This window comes from Macaca fascicularis, chromosome 9 (assembly GCF_037993035.2).
Source record: "Macaca fascicularis isolate 582-1 chromosome 9, T2T-MFA8v1.1".
NCBI lineage: Eukaryota > Metazoa > Chordata > Mammalia > Primates > Cercopithecidae > Macaca > Macaca fascicularis.
In genome coordinates this window covers 133,938,623-133,961,044 of record NC_088383.1, presented here as the reverse complement: position 1 = coordinate 133,961,044, position 22,422 = coordinate 133,938,623, and the positions used below count along the sequence as shown (strand labels likewise).

Below are 22,422 nucleotides of genomic sequence, written 5' to 3'. Positions count from 1 at the left end.
GGGAAATCATTTTATCAGTCAGAAGTAACTGGTGAACACTTGGGAGTCCATTTTGTACAAAGTGTTTTTTTTAAACAGTAGAGTATATCCACATTCATAATTAGTATGGGCTAGTATCTTGTTATCTAAAAGCTACAAAATTAGTGGCCCCGTGTTTTGATTGGACTAGTTTTTATAAATTAGTTGGCAGTGTTTGAGACTTCTCCTTGCTTTGGGGATAGGGAGGATAAACTGTCCCATAAAAACTGTTAGCCAGGGCCGGGCGCAGTGGCTCACGCCTGTAATCCCAGCACTTTGGGAGGCTGAGGCGCGCGGATCACAAGGTCAGGAGATTGAGACCATCCTGGCCAACATGGTAAAACCCCGTCTCCAACAAAAATACAAAAATTAGCTGGGTGTGGTAGCGTGCACCTGTAGTCCCAGCTACTCGGGAGGCTGAGGCAGGAGAATCACTTTAACCCAGGAGGCAGAGCTCACGCCACTCACTGCACTCCAGCCTGGCAACAGGGTGAGACTCTTGTCTCCAAAAAAAAAAAAAAAAAAATTGTTAGCCAGGCGTGGTGTCTCTAGCCTGTACTCCCAGGACTCTGGGAGGCCTATGGGGGGGAATCACTTGAGCTCAAGAGTTTGAGACCAGCCTGGACAGCCTGGCAAAACTGCCTGTCAGAATGCTAGAAGTAGGAAAAGAGCTAAGAGCTTGGCAACTCTGCCCTCAACTTACTAGGCCCTATTTCTGTGTGTTCCTTAGATATCCGCCAGGCATCGTGGGGGTGGCTCCAGGAGGACTTCCTGCAGCCATGGAAGGGATCATCCCTGGAGGCATCCCAGTGACTCACAACCTCCCGACAGTGGCACATCCTTCCCAAGCGCCCTCTCCCAACCAGCCCACAAAACATGGGGACAATCGAGAGCACCCCAACGAGCAATAGCAGAGAATGCCAGAAGGTAATCATTCAGATACACTTGGGACCAAGAGACAGTGAAAAATAGATGAACTAAGAGAAAAAGAATCTGATGGTCTTTGTAACTGATTCTGGACATATGCATCATTGATGTTGCAGTGTTAAAACTACAAGAGCTAGAAAACTGAAGATGTCGTCTGCTTACAGAAGCGCTGAAAGACTAGGATGTGATTTATTAACGACCAACTTCTGTTATTGTGTGTTAAGTTTTTCATCTGTGCATCAAATCACAAAGAATAAATAGAGCTTTTTTCTTTCTCAGTCCCTTGGGCACAGCAGGTCCTGAACACCCTGCTCTACAATGTTGCATCAAGAGTTCAAACAACAAAATAAAAAATATTAAGAGGAAATCCCCATCCTGTGACTTGAGTCCCTTAAGTCTACAGGGGCTGGAGACCTCTTTTTGCTAATAGGAAAATCACATGACTACAAAATGGGGAGAAAACTGTTTGCCTGTGGTAGACACCTGCACGCATAGGATTGAAGACAGTACAGGCTCCTGTACAGAAAAGCGTCTCTCACACCTGAACTGCATACTGAGCGGGCAAGTTGGTTGTAAGTTCAGTAAAACCCTCTGATGATGCAAAAAAAAAAAAAAAAAAAAAAAAAAAGTATTAAGTTTCACAAGCTGTTTGTACTCAAATATATTTTCTCAGTTTCAGATCCTCTGCTATTTTATTGAGTGGAAAGTCTTGAGCTGAAAGGGTTCAAGAAGAATAATGTTGCATTTCCTTATGTCTCAGGAAACACTTTTTATGGTAACTTGTCAGATTGTCTATGAACAAACCCACTTTTTTAGACATTGATAAAGTCTTCTTTTCTTCACGTGATATTTTATACAAGAACACTTCAGATGTATTAGATGTGACTGATTTTAACAAATCCTGTTAGATTTGTATCAGCTAGTTCCATGTTCTGCTCATAGTCTTTTGTGAATCATTGCCTTTTTGTTTAAAAAGATGGCCTATTTTGAGCCTTTGTATAGGTACATTCCTGTTTTTGTGACAAAAGAAAAACTTTAAAATTGTCCCAAACAGAAAAATAATGGCTATCAGAAGTATGTTTTGTTTTAGTGTGAGTTACCGTTACTGTATTTGTTTATTGTAAAGGTGGACATTTAGCGTTCAGTGCAGTTTTCAATAAAAAGTAATTAAAATTTGTTAAGTTCTGAAATTCAAGTACATCTCACTAATGTAAAAGTTCTCTACTTGAGATGTTTAAGGCAACTGCATTGTCAATTAGCCAGTTTCCAACTCTTGTTACTACAGGGTTCTGCCTATTCCATAACCAGACTCAAGAACGCTGACAATTAATTACCTCATGTGATACAAAGTTTAATTGAAAAATCAAAACCTCACACAAGTCCATCATTATCAAGTCATGCCATCCTTAAGATGTAAATGGTGGGTTAGAGCTAAGTCTTACATTCAAAAAAAAAAAAAAAGTTGCTCAACTTAAGAGTTCTGATTTTAATTTACCCCAAAGCAAAATGGCCTGGACCTGGTTCAAGGCAGGGAAGTGACCCTTGAAACTGTTTTGCCAATAACCTAACAAAATATTTACAAAGAAGTGTTGCAAAATAGTCCCATGAGTTAAGAACTTGAAGTTGATTTAATGGATCTTCTTTTTAAATAGAATTAAACCTTTATACTAAGTGTCTGCTAAGTGTCAATTAAGTCCAACAATTCCAGGTATCAAACTCCCTCTGAGCTCTTCCTTATACTTCCCTTCCCATTAAAACAAAACAAAAAACTCATGGTGTCTTACAGCCTTTGGCTTGCCTGGCCTTGTCTGCTCACTCTAAGGTGGTGGCCCCATCCCAACTCTACCATAAAAGTGTCCATTAACACAAGCTCACATGGAGAGAGACGGCACTCATAGTTACTGACCTATCACCCCAGGAAACAAAAAGGTAGTTTAACATCTTTGTAACCACTCTCAAAGAGACAGACTATGAAATATGCGTGGAAAGGAGGCCAAGCGCACACAGAGTATCTTACCTTCACATACGTGAAGAAGTCTGGGACACGAGGAACCTAAGAGTCAAAAACACAAGGCAGGTCTGAGTCCATGGCCCACCTGGGTTTTGTTTAATTAGATCTTGGTTGCCCAAACCAAAATTTATATACATGTATATGAATTTGACTCCAAGGAAGAACAGGTCAAAACAAAATGCCATGCTCTGTTTGCTCTATGCAAAGAACCATCAAGTCCACAGAGCAAAGGTATGACTTACTATCCAGAGTCAATCATTTATCAGAGTCTGTCACCTAGCCATGTAAAATCTTTGAAAAAGGACTATATTCTATCTTGGGACAATAATTATGGCTGTTTAATAGTTCAAGAGCATAATACAGCATTGATTTACCAAAAATTTTGGCCTTTAACAGCCAGTCTATGAAAACCATTTAGAGCCCCATTCCTGTCTGTAGCCTAGGAAATGGAACCATCTTTAATTCTTTCCCACAGGGAAGAATGTTGCACCTATCACACTATGTGGTCAGGGTCACTGATAATAAATAAATAAATAGAGCGCGCAGAGGAAACAACACTCACCAAACCACGACACACAGTAGAAGCTAAGTACGGAGCATACACTCGCTGGACAACGCTGCTGCAATGCAGACTGCAATGGCTACATGCTTTTCCCCCTAACAATTCTCTTTGGCTTCTTCAATTGGGAAGGCAGATTTTGCTTAACAGGCAACTAGAACAGGATCTCTGCCCACTAAAAAATTATCCCTATACATAGAGAAAAGTTACTACAGATGCTAAGTAGTCAGAATGCTAACATTTTCTACAAACTCGATTAACTAATTATTGGCCAAAATGAAAGCAAACAATATAGCCCATTTTTAAGAACACATTCACCACTTGAAACAGCAGCATTTACATTATATCAAAGATTCATTTCTACGGAATCATACTACAAAAATCATTTTTTCCTGCAAGATTTAGCATGCAGCAAAAATGATCTTTTCATCCTGGGAACACTTTTTTACTGAGTTTTTGGGGGGCGGAACTAAAGACATGACAGTTTTGTGGGTATTTTTCTATTTTTAGTATCATTCTGGCAGCAAATTTGAGGTTGTACACATTTCATTATCAACTAAAAAACAAGCAAATACTTTAAGGTTTTCACAGCCTTTTCATCACAGGGAAGGGAAAAAAAAATACGTGTGTGTGTGTGTGTGTGTCATCTTTCCAAATTCCTGGCCACATCAATAGTCTAGAAAGTGCTTATCAGGACACCAAGTATTTCTGTGTTCCTGAGATAGGTCTGAAATTTTTACCCAGTATTGAATGTATACCTGAAGTGGTCAAATAATACTTCTTATAAAAAAGTTTTTCTACCTAAGATTATAATTTTAACTTTAAATAAGAATGGCCACAATTAACCAACATGCAAAAATTCTCAGACTAAACACTGAGAAATTCTTCATAGAATGCATTTACCACCTTATTGCATTTTTAAAATCTTTATTCTGTAGTGAGTGGGTGTTCCCAATCTGCCTAAGCAAAGGCATGCCATGCCCTTCTAACAAGATTTGCTTAGAGCAGAGGTGATGAAAGGAAGAATCCGAAGGCCTATGGCATGGCAATTTGGGAGTAGTACATTGTGGATGGAGTCCAAGTGAGCAAACTGCACACAATTCATTTAGTGACAAGTGGGCTTGCTCCCTTTTCATCCAGGAAAAAAACTACTCAGACCACTGCCCAGAATCTGGAATAAGAACCCTCATTTTAAGGTATTCTTCCCAACAAATAAATATCTAAATATCGAAAGGGGGCATATCAGAAAACTTAAGACATAATAACCAAAACCAAAACCCTCTTCAAAACAAGTAAGCAATGTCTATATTTAGTTCACTCTAAAACATTCTTAGCTCTTCTTGCAGTTTGTTCCTAAAAGATTTGATTGGATTGGGCACAACAGGAACTAAATTATTAATAAAATAAAAGGTTATTTTTATGTTTTGGTGTAGATAATCTGTACAAAACGTTTCCAGATCTCTGAGACTTAGATGGATCTTTTAAGGTTAAAGTAGAATGTCAGGTTCTACTGAAATAATATCTTAAAGGAACAAAGAGCCATTTGCCATGTGCTTTTTCTAAGTGCCCATGCTGAAAAAATTTTCTCAATAATATGAAGATGCTGGTACAACTTTTCCTATTACACAATTTCTTACACAACCACATGCGTTACATTTATAGACAGATTTACAATTTGAAAGGGAAAAAAGTTCTGTCTTAATAAAATTAGGTTTTTTTTTACAAACTGTAGTCCAACTAAAGTTCTCTGTCCCATCACGCAGCAGAGGCATTATCTCCATGAGGTGTGTGTGGTCCAGGAAAACACTTCCCCGAGCAGATCCTGCCAGATTTGGTTCATTCCATGATGTCGACTCTGCTTGGAGCACCACACTAACTTTAGAGTCATTACAGATCTGATGCCTTGGTCTTCTGCTGTTCGATTTTTTTGTCATTCATCTTCATCATCCTCATCTTCCTCTCCATCGGACAGGGATGTACACGGCCGGATCTGTCGGTAGCGGTCAAGCCATTTTTCTACCATCTGAGTGACCAGGGGGTGATTTCGCCGCCGAGAGCTCTTCTGCATGGCAACCAGAACTCCCCCCTCTGTCACACAGCAGTCCAGCCACTCCCTGAGCAGTTTTTCTTGCTGTTCCTCATTACCTAGCTTTTGGAGGAATATGAAGACAAAGGGAAAAATCATACAACAGATCAGAGACTTGGTAGGAATGTGACATGGAAACCAACAGCTGGTATGCTAACTCATGAAAAGGCCAAAGCAATCAACTTTTCACATGGTTTTGATCTCTTGGAAGTTTTGTGTTTAAAGTCCAGTTTGCTCTGGTTAAATTTAAAAAGACATCAATGGCAAATTTTTCAGAAAAAAACTAAAGAGAAAAGCACACTAGAGGGTAATCTGTTAGATAAAATAACAAAAAACAAATGTCCTAATAAACTGATCCTGGCAAGCCACAGCTTCAAACACATGACAAGGTAAGTTTACTTAGTCAATTATGTACAAGCTGAAATTATACAAGTTACGGTCTATGAATTTTTCTTCATGTTGTGATTATAAACGTTTTATGGTAATTACTAGTATATTGAATAAAAGACCAATACTTTTCTAAGAATACTGGCTTTCTGAAAGAGCGCTGTTTTTGTACCTTCTCACCACCTCCCCTGTCTGATCTATACTACCCTTTCACTCCCCTTCATCTACAATACCTGGTATTCCTGCTCCTGCCACTGCACCAGAGCCCCAAATGTTCCTCTTCTCGGTAAACTAGCCATTGGCTTACCACACTATCCAGAGTAAAACCCAAAGCTTTAAAAAGCCTTCAGTGAACTCCACCCCATCCCTATCCTCTCTGACCTCCCTCCCTCCCTCCCTCCCTCCACTGCCGCCTACCCTCTTTCCCTGTTGCTTACTCCTCTTAAACCACACTGGCCCTGCAATTCTTGGAACTCTGCTTTCAGATAAAAACTTGCTTCATTCCCTAAATGCCGTATTTAAATCACAAACCTCATCTTTACTTTTTAAAACCCATCACCACCTTAAGTTCCTTGATGTGTCCCCCATACAGCAGTTTTGAAAAGGTAAATTTCAAAGTATAACTGGTATCTTCAGCAATTACTACGATCACATTCAGAAGTTCAGTGACAGTGCAGATAAATCCACACCTGAAAGGCACCTCAGGCTCTTTCTGGTACAAGGTCACTACCAGAAATAGTTCATGGGAGAAAGACACTGCTTACCTCCTGAGCAGAAAGGAAGTGCACGTGGAGTAGCTTCCTTTCACTGTCAACCAGAGGCAAAAATGTGATGGTGACATCATCATCAGTATTCAGATTAGCACCAGCACCTCGGTTGCCATAGCCATCATTTTCCATGGCAACCAAAGCAGAGAAGTGGCCCCTTGTATACCCCAGAGCAATCGGACTTTTCCAACAAAAACTCTGTTCCCACAACAAAGGCAGATAAACACCTGGAAAGAGAGGGAAGAAAATCCCAACAGTTACAGGAAGAAAGAGCCACTCCCTCACTGCCCTTGTTCACATTCCCCTGTCCACTGCTCCTTTCTGACATCTGAGCCATTCTGTTCAAAGAAACTTGTAAAATGCTCCTGAATAATGGCTTACCTTGAAACCGAGTATATCCTAAAGTTTCTCCCCGGAAACTCTTGTAATATTTTACTCCATAAACTATAATTGGTCGTCTAAGAATATGTGCCAGTACAAAAATGTGCGTCTGCTCCAAGCTTGCTCCAGGCTGTACAAAACAAAACAAAAACTTAAAACATTTTATTACCACTCCTGGAAAACTGATGTGTAAAAAATAATACTACCTCCCCTTCAGTATACTATCGCAGTTGGTTTTTAAGAAAGAAAAAATTGTCAAAGCAGCATTTGATTCCTCAAATAATAAATCCAATAAAACTGTAAAAGAAATCTACAAAGGCTACATGCAAATATTTACCATCCAAACTCACAAATTATATAGACGTGCATACATATTTTGAAATATCCCTTGCTACCCAACCTCACCACTAACTCTCCAACCTCAGGAACCAGAAATTCAGATAGCTAAGGATGCTTTATCACCACATTCTGGTTAAGTTACTGTGAAAGCACTACCTACAACAAAGTCCTCCTGAAATAAAGTGAGCCTGTTTCATGCAAATGTAAATGGCAGTATCACCTAACTCGTGACTACTAATATTAAATGGGTCCATCATCGAGCTACAATGCATGGTGTGAGATAACGTGTCTCATGTAAATCAACCACTATGAATCCTGCCCAAATTACCCAAAGATGGGGTACCTCCTTCTCTAAGTTCAAATGAACCATGGTGCTTTATGGAAAAAAAAGGAGTGGTTGTATATATATTTGTACTTTACAGTTTGGTATACTGAAGTGCTTCATAAAATAAAGCGTGAAACCAAGAGTCTAAGGGACAACCCTATACAGTTCCATGTTACAAGAAGCCTTCATTAATAAAAAGGGGTTAGCAAACTTGGAAAAATTCATTCCCACATTAACCAGAAATCATTCCTATTGATGGTAATTAGTTCAGAGTAAGCTAAACTACCCTTTCCCTTTGCCTACATGACACAGGTATTGCCTCACCACAGGGAGCATTATAAAGATTGACAACTGGATCCTCAGGGCCTGAGAGATCAGCAACAGCAATGCAAGTACCTACCAGTTCAGTAATCTTGAGTAAGTGTCCCCAGAGACAGAACAGAGCTCACCTGGATAGGTACCATAGGCATTCAAGCCTATGCTGCAGGAATGGAGAGCCATCCCAAGACTATCTAGTGTATGTAACCATCACAGCACAGCTTTCACTTTTTGATGTTTTTTAATCATTCAATACAACAACACATATTACTCTCTCCCCTGTTCTGCAGTGAGGACTTGCTATGGTCATCTATACTTACTATGCTATTTATTTGATATATAGCAGTCATCACTAGAACCCAAGTCGACTGATATCAAGTCAAGCATTCTTTTCTTTGACCACACTGCCCCCAAAATGGTTTGCTCAAATCAATCAATTTAGACTACATGCTCACTTTTCTCATAGAAGCAACGAGACTTGAAGCATCCTCACCTGACTAGCAAGAGAGAGTATAAATGCCCAGTCTTCTTGCCACTGTTCTTCTCTCAAGGAAAAATGTAAACCAAAGCTCTGAGAATACCATGATTCCCAATCTTTCCAGCGTGTGTAAAACCTGAAAAAGCAGGATAGTAAAAAAAAATAAGCCTTCTATAAATAAAACATTTACAGTTCTGATCATTTTTCTTTAACGCAGTCTTTAAGCAGTTTGTGAAACAATAATTTTATTTTGCCTGGTTGGTAATGTATTTTTCAAATGAAAAATGCCTCCCTCTTCCGCTAGCGGATACCTTGTAACATCCTTTAACATCTTTAGCCAGAATTTGATTTACCAACAACCAAATTTTCAAACTTCAAACGCTAATTATGAGACTGGTTATTTTCGACTGTCTACAATTAGTTTACCAAAAAAAAAAAAAAAAGTCATCTGGAATGTTGGATACAAAGACACTACATTTCTCGATCAATGTATAGTACACCACCTACTTGATCACTTGTATAAACAACAGATGGGAAATATTCCATGTGTTCATAGTATCAAGATCATCTCCCTGAGATTTCTTTCCATAAATAATTTCTCTCTGATGATCACCTAATAATTCAAAAGCAACCAAAAAGAAACCCACTGCAATGACAGAAAACATTCCTTCTTTATGCTTAACACTGAATTACTGAAAACAACATCGATTCTTTGTCTATCAGATATAAAAATTCAGAAATAATTATGTTCAAAATTATGGTTCACTGTCTTATAAAACAAGCCAACTAAGACCTCTAAAATGAAGACAGACATTTAATCTGTTTATAACATCACATTTATCTTCCATACATCTGAATTCTAGGTAAAAGAAACCAAAGACAATTCTGTTCCTGTTGTTAAAAAGTTTCAGCATATTAAAGTTAAATGTGAACAGGTGTGGTAGCTCACACCTGTAATTCTAGCACTTTGGGAAGCTGAAGGAGGAGGATTGCCTGAGGTCCAGAATTCAAAACAACCTGGCCAACATGGTGAGACCCCATCTATTCTTTAAAAAAAAAAAAAAAAAGTTAAATGGGTTGGTGTCACAAGTAGCTTCACAGTAATTTAATGAAGGGCTTCTTAGAAAGTAAATTAATATATTTTCTAAAGAAATTAAAATATAATGTTCCAGAGTAAAAACTCAGTTTAAAACATTTTTCATACTCCAAGTAACTGAGGATGTTTAATTATAATTCCAAATGTTTTAAAATTAAAATATATATATTCTTCTTTTATAACAGCTAAGATACACAGGAATGTGTCTGAAAATTTTGGCAACAGTGATAAAATACAATGTATTGAAAAGTTCAAGGAGAAATATCAAACACAAATTGTTAATACTGAAAGTTGCAGGCAGTTAGAAATTTCTTGGTTAATGCCTAAAATCACTTTGTAAGTAAGACAGCTAAGTCAGCCAGAAATTCAATGGTGATTGCACTCAAAACTCTACAAAGACCACTGAAGAAGGGAGTTCAATAAAATATACTTTAAAACTAAACATGTTAAAATGTTCATCCTCACAACCCCAAGACCTAAACTCTGAAACTACCAGGGTCTCCATAAGAACAGACAAGCAAACCAAATCCAGCAGTGTGTGACCAGATGGTACAGGAATACCAGTTTGGTTTAACATTCAAAACTCAATTCCATGTTCATGGATTGGAAGGCTCAATACTGTTAAGCTGGTAATACCACCATCACCCCAATTCATCTACAAATTAAATGCAATCCCAATCATAATCCCAGCTGTCTTTTTTACAAAAATTGATAAGCTGGATCCTAAAATTTATATGGAAATCCAAAGGACTCAAAATGGTCAAAACAATGTTAAAAAAGAAATACAAAGTCAGATGACTTACACTCCTGATTTCAAAATTTATTACAATGATATGAACATCCAGACAGTCTGGTACTGACATCCAGACAGTCTGGTACTGACATGAGGATAGCCCAATGGAAAAATAGATCAATAGAACAATATTAAGAGTCCAGAAAAAAACCCTTACTTGTATGGTCAACTAATTTCCGACAAAATCGCCAAGGCAATAGAATGTAGAAAGGGTTTTTTCAATTAAAGGTACTGAAACAACTGGGTATCCACATGCAAAGAGGTGAATTTAGGACACCTCACACTTTCAACAAAAATGACCTCAAAATGTAAAACAAAAATGACCTAAACGTAAAAGTTAAAACTATAAAATTCTTATATGAAACCACAGGAGTAAATCTTTGTGACCTTGGGCTAGACAAAAATCTCTTCAGATACAACAGCAAAAGCATGAGCAATAACAGAAAAACATTGATAAATTGAACTTGATCAAATTAAACACTCCTGATTTCAAAAGACACTGCTAATGAAGTGAAAAGACAAGCCACAGAATAGAGAAAAATATCTGCAAAGCAGATATCCAGTGAGGGACCTGATACAAACAACACCTGCAAATCAACATTAAGACAACCCATTTAAAAATGAGCAAAAGACGTGGAAAGATACTAAACCAAAGAAGACACATGAATGAGCAGTAAGCACATGAAAAGATGCTCAATATCATCACTTAAATAGGGAAATGCAAATCAAAACCACAATCAGCCCATGTGCCTGCAATCCCAGTTAATTGGGAGGCTGAGGCTAGAAGATCACCTGAGCCCAGGAGTTCAAGACCTAGAACATTTCTCGTTGCCATCAGCAATGTATGAAGATTCCAATTTCCTCAAATTCTCAACAACACTGTTATTGCCTGTCTTTTTGGTTATGGCCATTTCTGTGCATGTGAGGTAGTATCTCATTGTGTTTTTGTTTTCAGACAGGGTCTCATTATGTTGCCCAGGCTGGTCTTGAACTCCTGAGTTCAAGTAATCCTCTAGCCTCAGCTTCCCAAAGTGCTGGTATAGGCCTGAGCCATCAGGCCCGGCCGACAATTCTTCGTAATAACAAAAACAGTCACTTTAGGAGGCCAAGGTGGGAGTCTGAGACAAGCCTGGGCAACATAGCGAAACCCTGTCTCTACAAAAAATACCAAAAAAAAAAAAAAAAAAAAAAATTAGCTGGGCATGGTGGTATGTGCCTGTAGTCCCAGTTACTTGGGAGGCTGAGGTGGGAGAATTGCTTGAGCCACGAGGTGTAGGTTGCAATGAGCCAAGATCATATCACTGCACTCCAGTCCAGGCAACACAGCAAGACCCTGTCTCCAAAAAGAAAAAAGGAATAATTCTGAAAGACTGATACTAAATTTTTTTCCCCCAATTTACATTAAATGCCTCCACCTGCCCCTTGGGAAATTGGGTTGGCATGTCAATAAAAAGCAAGTACAACATATTCAGACTTGAGAACCTGAGTCAGCTAGAATCAGCGGTATCCAAGAGAACAGCACAGCCAGCTACAAACACAAATAGCCTATCTTGAAGTGATGGGTGGAGGGGTTCAAATAAAAGAAAATTGCTTTCTCAGTTCTTAATATGTATCTTATATAAGAAAACATCTCATTCCAGCTGATTTCAATTAAGTGCAAACGGCACCTCAGCAAAGAGCATCTTAAAAAGGAGACTACACAAGCTACATGCTGGTTCCTCCCCTCCTGGCCTAGAAAACCCCATGCCTACTCACTCTCACTCTACTCTCTACTGGCCACATGACAAGCCCAGTGGACAAACCTCATGCAACTCAACACAAGAACCATGTAAGGGTTATTCCATAGTATATTTGACCTCTCGAATCCATGGCAACAACACTTACTATCTAACCACTAGATAATTTTCATCCCAACCCACCCCAGTACTGTAAGGATGTCTGTGTGGTCACTGTAATCAATGCAGCTTCCTATGCCTGAACTGTAAACCATCGGACAAAGCTCCCCAGTGGCAGGGACTGGAGGAGGTGATGCCAAACCATGCTGTTCTGGGACACCTGTCCATATGCCAAGCCCTAGGTGCTGACTCCTGAAGCATCCTTTAAGAGTCAGGACTATGGACTAAAAGATCTGCTGCAACAACTCTTGCCAGTGGCTGTAAACAAACAGCCTAGTTCCTTCTCACCCTAGTACCCACTCCCTAATAGAATAGGGAGATTCTATTTCTCCCCCTGACCATCTTTTTTTTTTTTTTCTTTTTTTTTCTTAGCAGGATCTCACTCTGTCACCTAGGCTGGAGTGCAGTGGCATGATCTTGGCTCAGCACAGCCTCAACCTTCCAGGCTCAAATGACTCTTCCACCTCAGCCTCCTAGGTAGCTGGAGCTACAGGCACACACTACCACGCCTGGCTAAATTTTGTATTTTTTGGTAGAGACAGGGTTTCGCTCGCTATGTTGCCAAGGCTTGTCTTGAACTCCTAGGCTCAAGAGATCTGCCCACAATCTCCCTATCTCTATGCTAGACTTCCGGGACCTCAAATGACTCACAACCATCTGAGAATTCCAGTCCCGATACAAACATTAGTGACAACTCAGACTCACAAGATCACCCATAGCCAGCTCTGAGGAACAGGTGGGAATAAACCCCAAAGCAATTCTTACTCACCACAAATATCTTTGTTAAAAAAAAAACAAAAAAAAGTCCAGGTGCAGTAGCTCATGCCTGTAATCTCAGCACTTTGGAAGGCTAAGGCAGAAGAAACGCTTGAGTCCAGGGGTTCAAGACCAGCATGAGCAATATAGTGATAACCTCATCTCTACAGAAAAATTTTAAAATTAGCCACATGTGGTGGCACACTCCTATAGTCCCAGCTACTCACAGGAGACTGAGGTGGGAGGATCACCTGAGCCCAAGGAAGCGAAGGATGCAGTGAGCCAAAATCGTAACCCTGCACTCCAGCCTGGGTGACAGAGCAAGACCCATTTCTCAAAAAACAAAACAACAAAAAAAACACTCACCACTAAAAAAAAGACACCACTTCTAAAATCCACAATGTACTTTTGGCCTTTCAACAGATCAGGAAATTACCACCAAAGAAAAGGCCAGGCGTGGTGGCTCACACCTGTAATCCTAGCACTTTGGGAGGTCGAGGCAGGCGGACTGCCTGAGCTCAGGAGTTCGAGACCAGCCTGGGCAACATGGTGAAACCCCACCTCTACTAAAACTACAAAAAATTAGCTGGGTATGGTGGCGCTGCCTGTAATCCCAGCTACTCAGGAGGCTGAGGCATGAGAATTGCTCGAACCCAGGAGGCGGAGGTTGCAGTGAGCCGAGATCATGCCACTGCACTCCAGCCTGGGAGACAGAGTAAGACTCTGTCTTAAAAAAAAAAAAAAAAAAAAGGAAATTACCACCAAAGATTACTGGCCGCCTTTTTAGAGGTGACCTGCAAAGTGGTAGATTTACCACAGTTCAAACCTGGCTTACAGGGCAGAGTCACATTAACCAAAACTACAAGGCAGACCTGTGAAACCACAATGCCAAGAACCCACTCTCTTAGAAACCAAACCAGGCTCATCCTCTTGACACAGACAGGCCCATAGCAGTGGTCAAGAAAATCAGGAGCAGGAAGCTGCTTGGTGACCATGGGATCTGATCAAGAGGGCCAGACAGGCAGAGCACTGACCAGCATCAGGCTTACCTAGCCCGATAAACCCACTTCATACTACCATACAGCCATCTCCACTAAGAGGCACAAAAACGCTCTCTCTCCAGGACAATTACTAATTGACTAAAACTACCTGAGTGATACATTCATTCTTTAGCTTTCATATACATCCAGTCAGGTCATCCAGGAAGCTATTTTATTTCTCTAATGTGCCCACAAATTGTTACTCTATTACGTTATGCTTTCCCCCACACCCCCAAGACAGTCTCACTCTTGTCACCCAGGCTGGAGTGCTGTGACGTGATCTTGGCTCGCTGCAACCTCCTCTTCCTCCTGGATTTAAGCAATTCTCGTGCCTCAGCTTCCCGAATAGCTGGGATTACAGGCATGCACCACCACACCTGGCTAATTTTTGTATTTTTAGTAGACAGGATTTCAACAAGTTGGACGGGCTGCTCTTGGAACCTGCCTGCCTCAGCCTCCCAAAGCAATGGGATTGCAGGCATGAGCCACACCCCCCAGCCATACTGCATTATGCTTTGATCTACAATTTAGCTCTCAAGAAAGTAACTTATAGGCCAGACACGGTGGCTCATGCCTGTAAAAACTAAATGAGATAATGTTCAAAGAACCAAGAAAATAACACATAAGTCAAATAAATGTAAAGATCTGAACTATTCATTCACAAAAACAATTATTTTTCCAGTGACTGCATGCTGTTAAAATACATATATATAAAGACCACTCTGAGACAATTGGAGAAATGTGATTATGAACTGTTAGATAACAGAATCAATGTTGAATTAGATGTAGGAATGGAGATGTGGGTGAGTAGGAGAATATTCTTGTTCTGGAAAGATGTATGTTAATATTTTGAAGGGTAAAGCATCATGATGTCTACAACGAATTGACCCAAGAGTCTTTCTGTATGCAGACATGGAGCAGGTGTGACAAAATGTTAACAACTGCTCAGCTGAATGAAAATACCAGGATCTGTTGCACTGAATTTTTAAAAAATTATTCCATGGGTTTGAAAATTTGCAAAATAAACAATGTGATCTTAAGACTCCCTCAGGAAGGAAAAAAAACTTGTAACACAATGTCAAGATAACCTCTTAGGTGAACACAAATATTAAATAAGGTTGGGTGCGGCAGCGCAGGTCTGTCATCCCAGCACTTTGGGAGCCTCAGGCAGGTGGATCGCTTGAGATCAGGATTATCAAAGCCACCCTGGGAAATATGGCAAAACCCCATCTCTACCAAAAATACATAAAACAGCCGGGCATGGTGATGAGCACCTGTAGTTCTAGCTACTCAGGAGGCTGAGGTGGAAGGATGGCTTGAGCCCAGGAGGTGGAGGATGCAGTGAGCCGAGACTGCACCACTGCACTCCAGGCCCAGCAACTGAGCCAGACCCTGCTTCCATCGATGGATTGAACAATCAATCAATCCCTAAAAAGATGAGCAAAGGCCTTATCAATATTTAAGGCTACTATATAACTTGAAATGTTGCATTTGAAATGTTCAAAAATACTGCTTCTGTTTTATAGAAACAATAAATGCTTGCATTTTAAAGCTTCAAATGTTTCCATTTTAAAATTTAGCAAAAAAAGGTATAAAAACCATTTATTCTTGCTTTTATCTCGTTTCTTGGGGGAAAAACAAAAACAAAAACCATGGACATGTTCAAAGTATTTTAATGTCCAAAATGAACTGTTTTTTCCTCTAGTTTCCATAGAAAATATAACTGACATAAAAAGTATTCTGCCACTACAAGGAAATGATCCAGCAAATGCACTCCTGGGTTGAAACGGGGCAGAATGCCAGCTCACCAATGTGAACAGTCATGCAGGCTGTCATGCAGGGCTTTCCGAAGCACCGAGTCCTTGTCATAGATGCCCCAGGTAGCTTGTAGTACTGAATCAAGTAGGCAGTCTCCTGCAGTCCGGTTCCAAAGTGCGTATAATCGACTGTCCAAACGTGTAGCCAATTCCAAGGACCAGTTAATAATTGGAGATTCTTCTTCTAATTCTGTACGATGGATTTAAATACATGTTCATTTCCATACCTATGTCATTAGAGAATATTCATGGGGAAAAAGAACCTATTTTCTAGATATAAAATGGTTTATATGTAATTTACCAATAAACACCTAAATAAAATTGACCAACTGAAATATAAACTTCTGAGTACTTGAAACATCTTCTGTCTCTAGAATAATTTAATCAACTTTTAAATTCTTTAGTTTTATTTTCTAAAAAAGTGTTTAATATAGAAATATACACATTCTGGAACAGGAAGCAGAGAACCAAGGTTTTAAAATTTTTCTATCTTTATTTGTTCACTCTATGACAGTGAACCATACAATGTAACACTGAACTTCAGGACTTTACATCTTTAATTTAAAATAAAAATAAAGCAAGTTGACTATACACCAAACTACACCATGCTTTACTAAACAAAACTTACTTGATCAGATGAAAGGTAAATTATACTCATTAATTCCATGCTTACCTTTTTGAACGTCTCTATCAAGCACCTCATCAAATAATTTTTCTTGGACAGTTGGGGGCAAATCTTCAATATCTACAAAGAAAAAACAAACTTAAAAGATCTTTTGTTTCATAACTTATACTTCACTTATACTTAATTACACTTATTAATTATCTACTAGTAACTTTCTCTAAAATAACTCCCTTTCCGTTAAAGGTTATCAGATAGCTTTTTCTTAATATACAATTATAACATGTGTGAGGTAAAATATTTCTTTTCTGGGCCGGGTGCAGTGGCTCACGCCTATAATTCCAGCACTTTGGGAGGCTGAGGCCAGCAGACTGCTTGAACTCAGGATTCTGAGCCCAGCCTGGGCAACATGGCAAAACCCTGTCTCTATACAAAATATATACAAAAATTAATCAGACGAGGCAGTAGACACCTGTAGTCCCAGCTACTCAGGAGGCTATGGTGAGAGAACTGTTTGAGCCTGGGGAGGCCAAGGCTGCAATGAGCCGTGATGTTGCCACCGCACTCCAGCCTGGACGACAGAGTGAGACCCTGTCTCAAAAAATAAAAATAAAAAATAAATTTTACAAAATCTAATCATTCTGGGGTAAGCTTAAATACACAGAATGAGTGCATTTCAAATGAAACTTCCTCCAATTTCAGAAAACTTAATTACTATCTCCTCCAATTTGTAAACGTTCCTGTTTGTCTGAATATAAAAATTAAAAACACTCAGATCTAGCCCAAGTAAACACTCCATCTCTACAAAACAATAAAAAATTAGCCAGGGGTGGGTGGCATGAGCCTACAGTCCTAGCTGCTCAGGAGGCCAAGGCAGGAGGATCACTTGAGCCCAGAAGTTGAAGGCTGCAGTGAGCTATGATCATGCCACTGCACTCTAGCTTAGGCAATAGAGCAAGACCCCGTTTCAATTTAAAAACAACAAAAAACCAAACAAAACAAAAAAACAGCAACAAAACAAAGAGATCTCAGATTAAAGATTTTAGAAACTTTTGGTGTTTATTGTATTTATTCAATGCCAACTGACAAAAAACACTCTGGAGGACATTTTCAACTGTCAATGAATTGAATAATGAAAAGTTGCTTCACAAACATAGTTGAAATATACAAAATGAGTAAAAAAGGAATGACACATTCAAGAGAATGCCATGTGTTCAAATAATCTGACTCTACCCATCAAAAGCTCCTGTTCTAATCCCATCTCTTAATACCAGGTAACCAATATAGCTATCTAATTTCAAAATAACATACCAGAATGAAAAAGGGAAAATTTTTCAAAGGAGTTTTTTTTAAAGGATATTCTAAAATAAAACCAAAGAGAAAAATAAAAGAGTAAAACAGATTTTTAAAAAATAATCTGAGGTCCACAACTTCCTCTCAGATAGCAAAAGTATTTACTAACAAGTAGCCCTCCGTATGCTCACTTCCAGCATAAATAGGACAGTCAAGTAATTTAAGATGCACATGTAGTAGCTATGTTATGTGCTTCCTAACAAAAACATTTTTCACCTATATACACAAATATAACTATAATAAAATGAAAAAGTCTTTTTACATTAGATTTTGGAGTTACCTGCTGGCAATGTAAATGTTACAAGGTCAGTCAGAAAATAGCAAGCAAAATCCCCCTTTCTCTGATGAAGAGAGGCAGCTATCTCTCTCCGGATTTGTTCTGTCAGTTCAGGACACACCATTGCTGGAATACACTTTGCTGCTTGTTGAGACACCTTAAATACAAAAGAAACTTTCCTCTCAACTCATGTACCACAAATGGAAGCAGAAAACAACAGTATTTAAAAGAAATCAGCAAAATTTTCCAATAACTCAAGGTTTTCTCTAATCTTAAAATACACTGGGTATTATTTCCTTACCAATGAAAGTATATACCAGTATAACTTTTCAGAAAGTCATAAAAATGTTTTATCCTCTGATTCAGTAATTCTATTTAATAATTTATCACAAGGAAATACTCAAAGACGCACATAAAATTTATGGAAAAGGGTGTTGTTCATAGACACATCACAGGAAGAGGAGGGAGGACAGAAAACCTAAGCAGACTAACCATCGTGCACCCAATAAAAACATCCTTTAGAAGCAGAGAATCACAGCTGATACAGAAAGGGAAAATCGCAAACACTCTTCTCCCGCAAGATTCAAGTACCCTAACTTGGACTCAAAAAAAGCACAGGATTTAAAGGGTTAGTTCCCACTGACCTCAAGCCCCCTTTCTTCCTCTCCATTTGTTACCACTCTTGAGTTTTTAAAAAAGCATTTGGCATCTCCAAGTTTAAACACAGACTGCCAACCTCTGAAGCTCAGCCTGACGGGAGTGAGATGGGAGCACTATTGCACAGCCCTCCTAAGCAAGAAAACAACAAACAAAAAAGGAAGGCTAAAACTTTCTTCTTTTGTTATTTTTTTCTTCTTTTTAAAATGCTAAATAGCAACAAAAGTTGCAAAGATTTAATTTAACCTTACATTTCAGTCTTATCTAATTTGTGGATCTAAATAAAAATACATACACAGAATTCTAAAATCACAGTTGAGCATCTGCCAGTAACAAATGGAATTCGAGGCCAGGCACAATGGCTCACGCCTGTGATCCCAACAACTCTGGGAGGCCAGGGTGGGTGGATTGGTTCAGTTCAGCAGTTCGAGACCAGCCTGCCCAACATGATGAAACCCTGTCTCTACTAAAACTACTACTATAACTATTAGCTGCAGTCTCAGTTACTTGGAAGGCTAAGGCATGAGAATCGCTTGAACCCGGGAGGAGGAAGTTGAAATGAGCTGAGATCGCACCACTGCACTCCAGCCTGGGTGACAGAGAGAGACTCTGACAAAAAAAAATCCAGAGTGAGCCAGAGTGAGCCTGTTCCCTGATATCACCAACCTGGCCTTCCAGCCACAGTGGGGTCTGAAGCAACAGGTCTTCCAGCCCCTTCTTCTTCTCAAAGACTAAGGTTTACTGATAATGTCATGTACATCATATATGTACACAACTAAGTGCTACTGCTATTAAAGAAATAATGTTTCAAAAACCCTGCATACCCCACACAGTCACCTGACTCCCTATTCTGAAACTCCAGCCAGGTGCGGTGGCTCACACCTATAATCCCAGCACTGTGTGAGGCCAAGGCAGGAGGATCACTTGAGCTCAGGAATTCAAGACCTGCCTCGGCAACATAATGAAACTCTGCCTCTACAAAAAAACCCAAAATATTAGCTAGGCATTGGTGGCATGCATCAGTAATCCCAGCTACTGGGGAGGCTGAAAGGTGAGAGGATCACTTGAGCCAGGGAGGATGAGGCTGTAGTGAGCCATGATCACACCCCTGGGCAACAGAGAGAAAGCCTGTCTTAAAAGAAAAAAATTAAAAATTAAAAAACTCCTAGCCGGGCGCGGTGGCTCAAGCCTGTAATCCCAGCACTTTGGGAGGCCGAGACGGGTGGATCACGAGGTCAGGAGATCGAGACCATCCTGGCTAATACGGTGAAACCCCATCTCTACTTAAAAAATACAAAAAATTAGCCGGGCGTGGTGGCGGGCGCCTGTGGTCCCAGCTACTCGGGAGGCTGAGGCAGGAGAATCGCGTGAACCCGGGAGGCGGAGCTTGCAGTGAGCCGAGATCGCGCCACTGCACTCCAACCTGGGCGACAGAGTGAGACTCCTTCTAAAAAAAAAACAAACAAACAAACAAAAAAAAACTCCTACATAGAAATTGAGTTCTACTAGACTTTATTCGCCAAGATTACCATTAACCATGAAAATTCTCACTACATCTTAAATCCAAGAGCCCAACCATTCATCAACACTCAAACATGGAAAACCAAATATTAAATATTTTCAGAATATAACTGACTATTTCTCAAACAACATAGCTAAAATGGCTCCCCCAAAGTAAATTCAAAAATAGCTTATTCCAATCAGCTAGCTCTCAGGCCCTTTCCAAAAATCTGGAAAGACCTTTCCAAAAACCACCTGGACTGGACCCTGACTACTACAAACATTCTAAAAGAAACCTAGCCCCCCAAACAACCCCTTCCACCACCATCCTTAAGTAGGATGTGCCCCTGAAGCCTGCCACTCACCTTCTCACCTCTTCAACTTTATGGTTCTCAACCATCTCCACAGGCTAGGAGTTCTTAACTTAGGGTCCATGATCTTGGGAATGGTCCAAGAACTTTAATGGGAATTTGGTTTTAATTCAAGTTAAATCCATTTTCCCCACCTTTTTACCAATATTAAAATGTATTTTCTTATATATCACAAATTTAGTTTAGTATTTTGGTAGCTATTATTTCAAAACAACTGATTTCCTTTGTAATCTCATTTACTTCTTATTTTATTTATTTAAAAACAGTATTTTGGGAAGGAGTCCTTAAGCTTCATGAGACTACCAACAGGGTCCATGACACAGAATCCAATGAAAACTCCTGCCCCACATACATATCCCCAACTCTAATGTTCTCCTGTTCTCATTCCAAAAGAACTTGGCTGAGCATTCTCTGCAACACACCCCCCTAGTCTAGACTTAGTCCAGACTCCCCCACTTTCAGTCTCCCTACTGGCCCCTTTAATTCTGTCCTTTCGAGTATTTATTCCATGGAGACTGAATCTATGACCAATTTTGCTCTCTGCCTGGAACAAACACCCCCCCCCAACCTCTCCCACGCTGTTCTGGGGTTGTTCCACATGTCCCACAGAATACAGCAAAAGTAATGGTATATTGCTTCCTAAATCCATTTATAAAAGACACTGCAGGTTTCAAAGACACTGGATCACTCTCTTGCACTCTGTGCCTCTCTTGGATCACTTGCTGGGGGTGAAACCAGCTGCTGTATCATGAGCATCCCTGTAGACAGGCCTGCATGGCACAGAATTGAAGCCTCTGGCCAAAAGCCACCTGAGTAGGCTTAGGAACAGATACTCTAGCCCCAGTTGAGTCTTTTGACAACTACAGCCCTGGACCACTTGACTGTAACCTCATGACATCGTGAGTCAAAACTATTCAGCTAAGTAGCTCCTGGATTCTAACCCTCACGAACTCTGTGAGATAACATACATTTGTTGTCTTAGCTGCTAAGTTTCCAGATAATCTGTGATACTGCAATAAAAATACTGATAGGGTTCTATCATCATCCCACTGTTAGTCCTCAGACTGTCTCAGGAGCTCAATGACTCATGATGGCCCCTCTAAAACCTTGTAATAATCTTCTACCTACCTCAGGGAAGCCCCTAAAGACTTTCACCCTAGTTTACAACTGCCTTCTTTATGCTGGCTCCTGTCACCACCAGCAACTACAATTCCACATTGATGGCCCTTCCAATATACAACAGACAACACGACTAGGCACCACAACACAAATGCAGCCAGGCCTTCAACACTAGAAAAACTCTAATTCTTCTATCTCACATTCTAAAACCTGGATCCCTCTATCTGAAAAGTTCCCTTCTCCCTTATTTATATTCAATAAGCCTGCCCTTTTGTTTTCATCATGGCCTTCAGTCTCTCAAGCCCCCCACCCCAGCTTCACTGGAATCTTACCAAACTGGACACAATACTACAATCATGTTTCCACCTAACCTTCAAATATTTTAATCCCCATACAATGCCCTGTAGTGGTTCCCAAATATTGGCAAATTTGAATAAACAGATATGCAAAAGTATATACGAAAGATATATACTGACAAAATTTGAATCCACAATTAATATGACTCTCTGCACTTTTACTCTATTTCTCTT

General features: G+C 39.8%; 2 protein-coding genes across 32 annotated transcripts in view; one reads left to right on the top strand and one right to left on the bottom strand.

Moving 5' to 3' along the window:
* Positions 1 to 2,135, top strand: part of CTBP2 (C-terminal binding protein 2) — a 173,224-nt gene extending 171,089 nt beyond the window's left edge. For 22 of the 29 annotated variants that reach the window (XM_005566698.5, XM_045361718.2, XM_065521591.1 and 19 more), the window contains one exon: positions 749 to 2,135. In XM_005566698.5, the coding sequence (XP_005566755.1) occupies positions 749 to 929 (181 nt within the window). In that variant the 3' untranslated portion in view covers positions 930 to 2,135. The remainder of the gene's footprint in view (positions 1 to 748) is intronic. The other 7 variants (XM_065521583.1, XM_074003053.1, XM_074003048.1 and 4 more) reach the window with 1 other exon arrangement.
* Positions 2,136 to 2,275: 140 nt separating this feature from the next.
* ZRANB1 (zinc finger RANBP2-type containing 1) overlaps positions 2,276 to 22,422 on the bottom strand; it is a 71,643-nt gene continuing 51,496 nt past the window's right edge. For all 3 annotated transcript variants that reach the window (XM_045361726.3, XM_045361725.3, XM_065521582.2), the window contains 7 exons: positions 18,249 to 18,402; positions 16,667 to 16,738; positions 15,985 to 16,183; positions 8,612 to 8,732; positions 7,137 to 7,266; positions 6,753 to 6,982; positions 2,276 to 5,664 (listed from right to left, as the gene is read on the bottom strand). In XM_045361726.3, the coding sequence (XP_045217661.1) occupies positions 5,446 to 5,664; positions 6,753 to 6,982; positions 7,137 to 7,266; positions 8,612 to 8,732; positions 15,985 to 16,183; positions 16,667 to 16,738; positions 18,249 to 18,402 (1,125 nt within the window). In that variant the 3' untranslated portion in view covers positions 2,276 to 5,445. The remainder of the gene's footprint in view (positions 5,665 to 6,752; positions 6,983 to 7,136; positions 7,267 to 8,611; positions 8,733 to 15,984; positions 16,184 to 16,666; positions 16,739 to 18,248; positions 18,403 to 22,422) is intronic.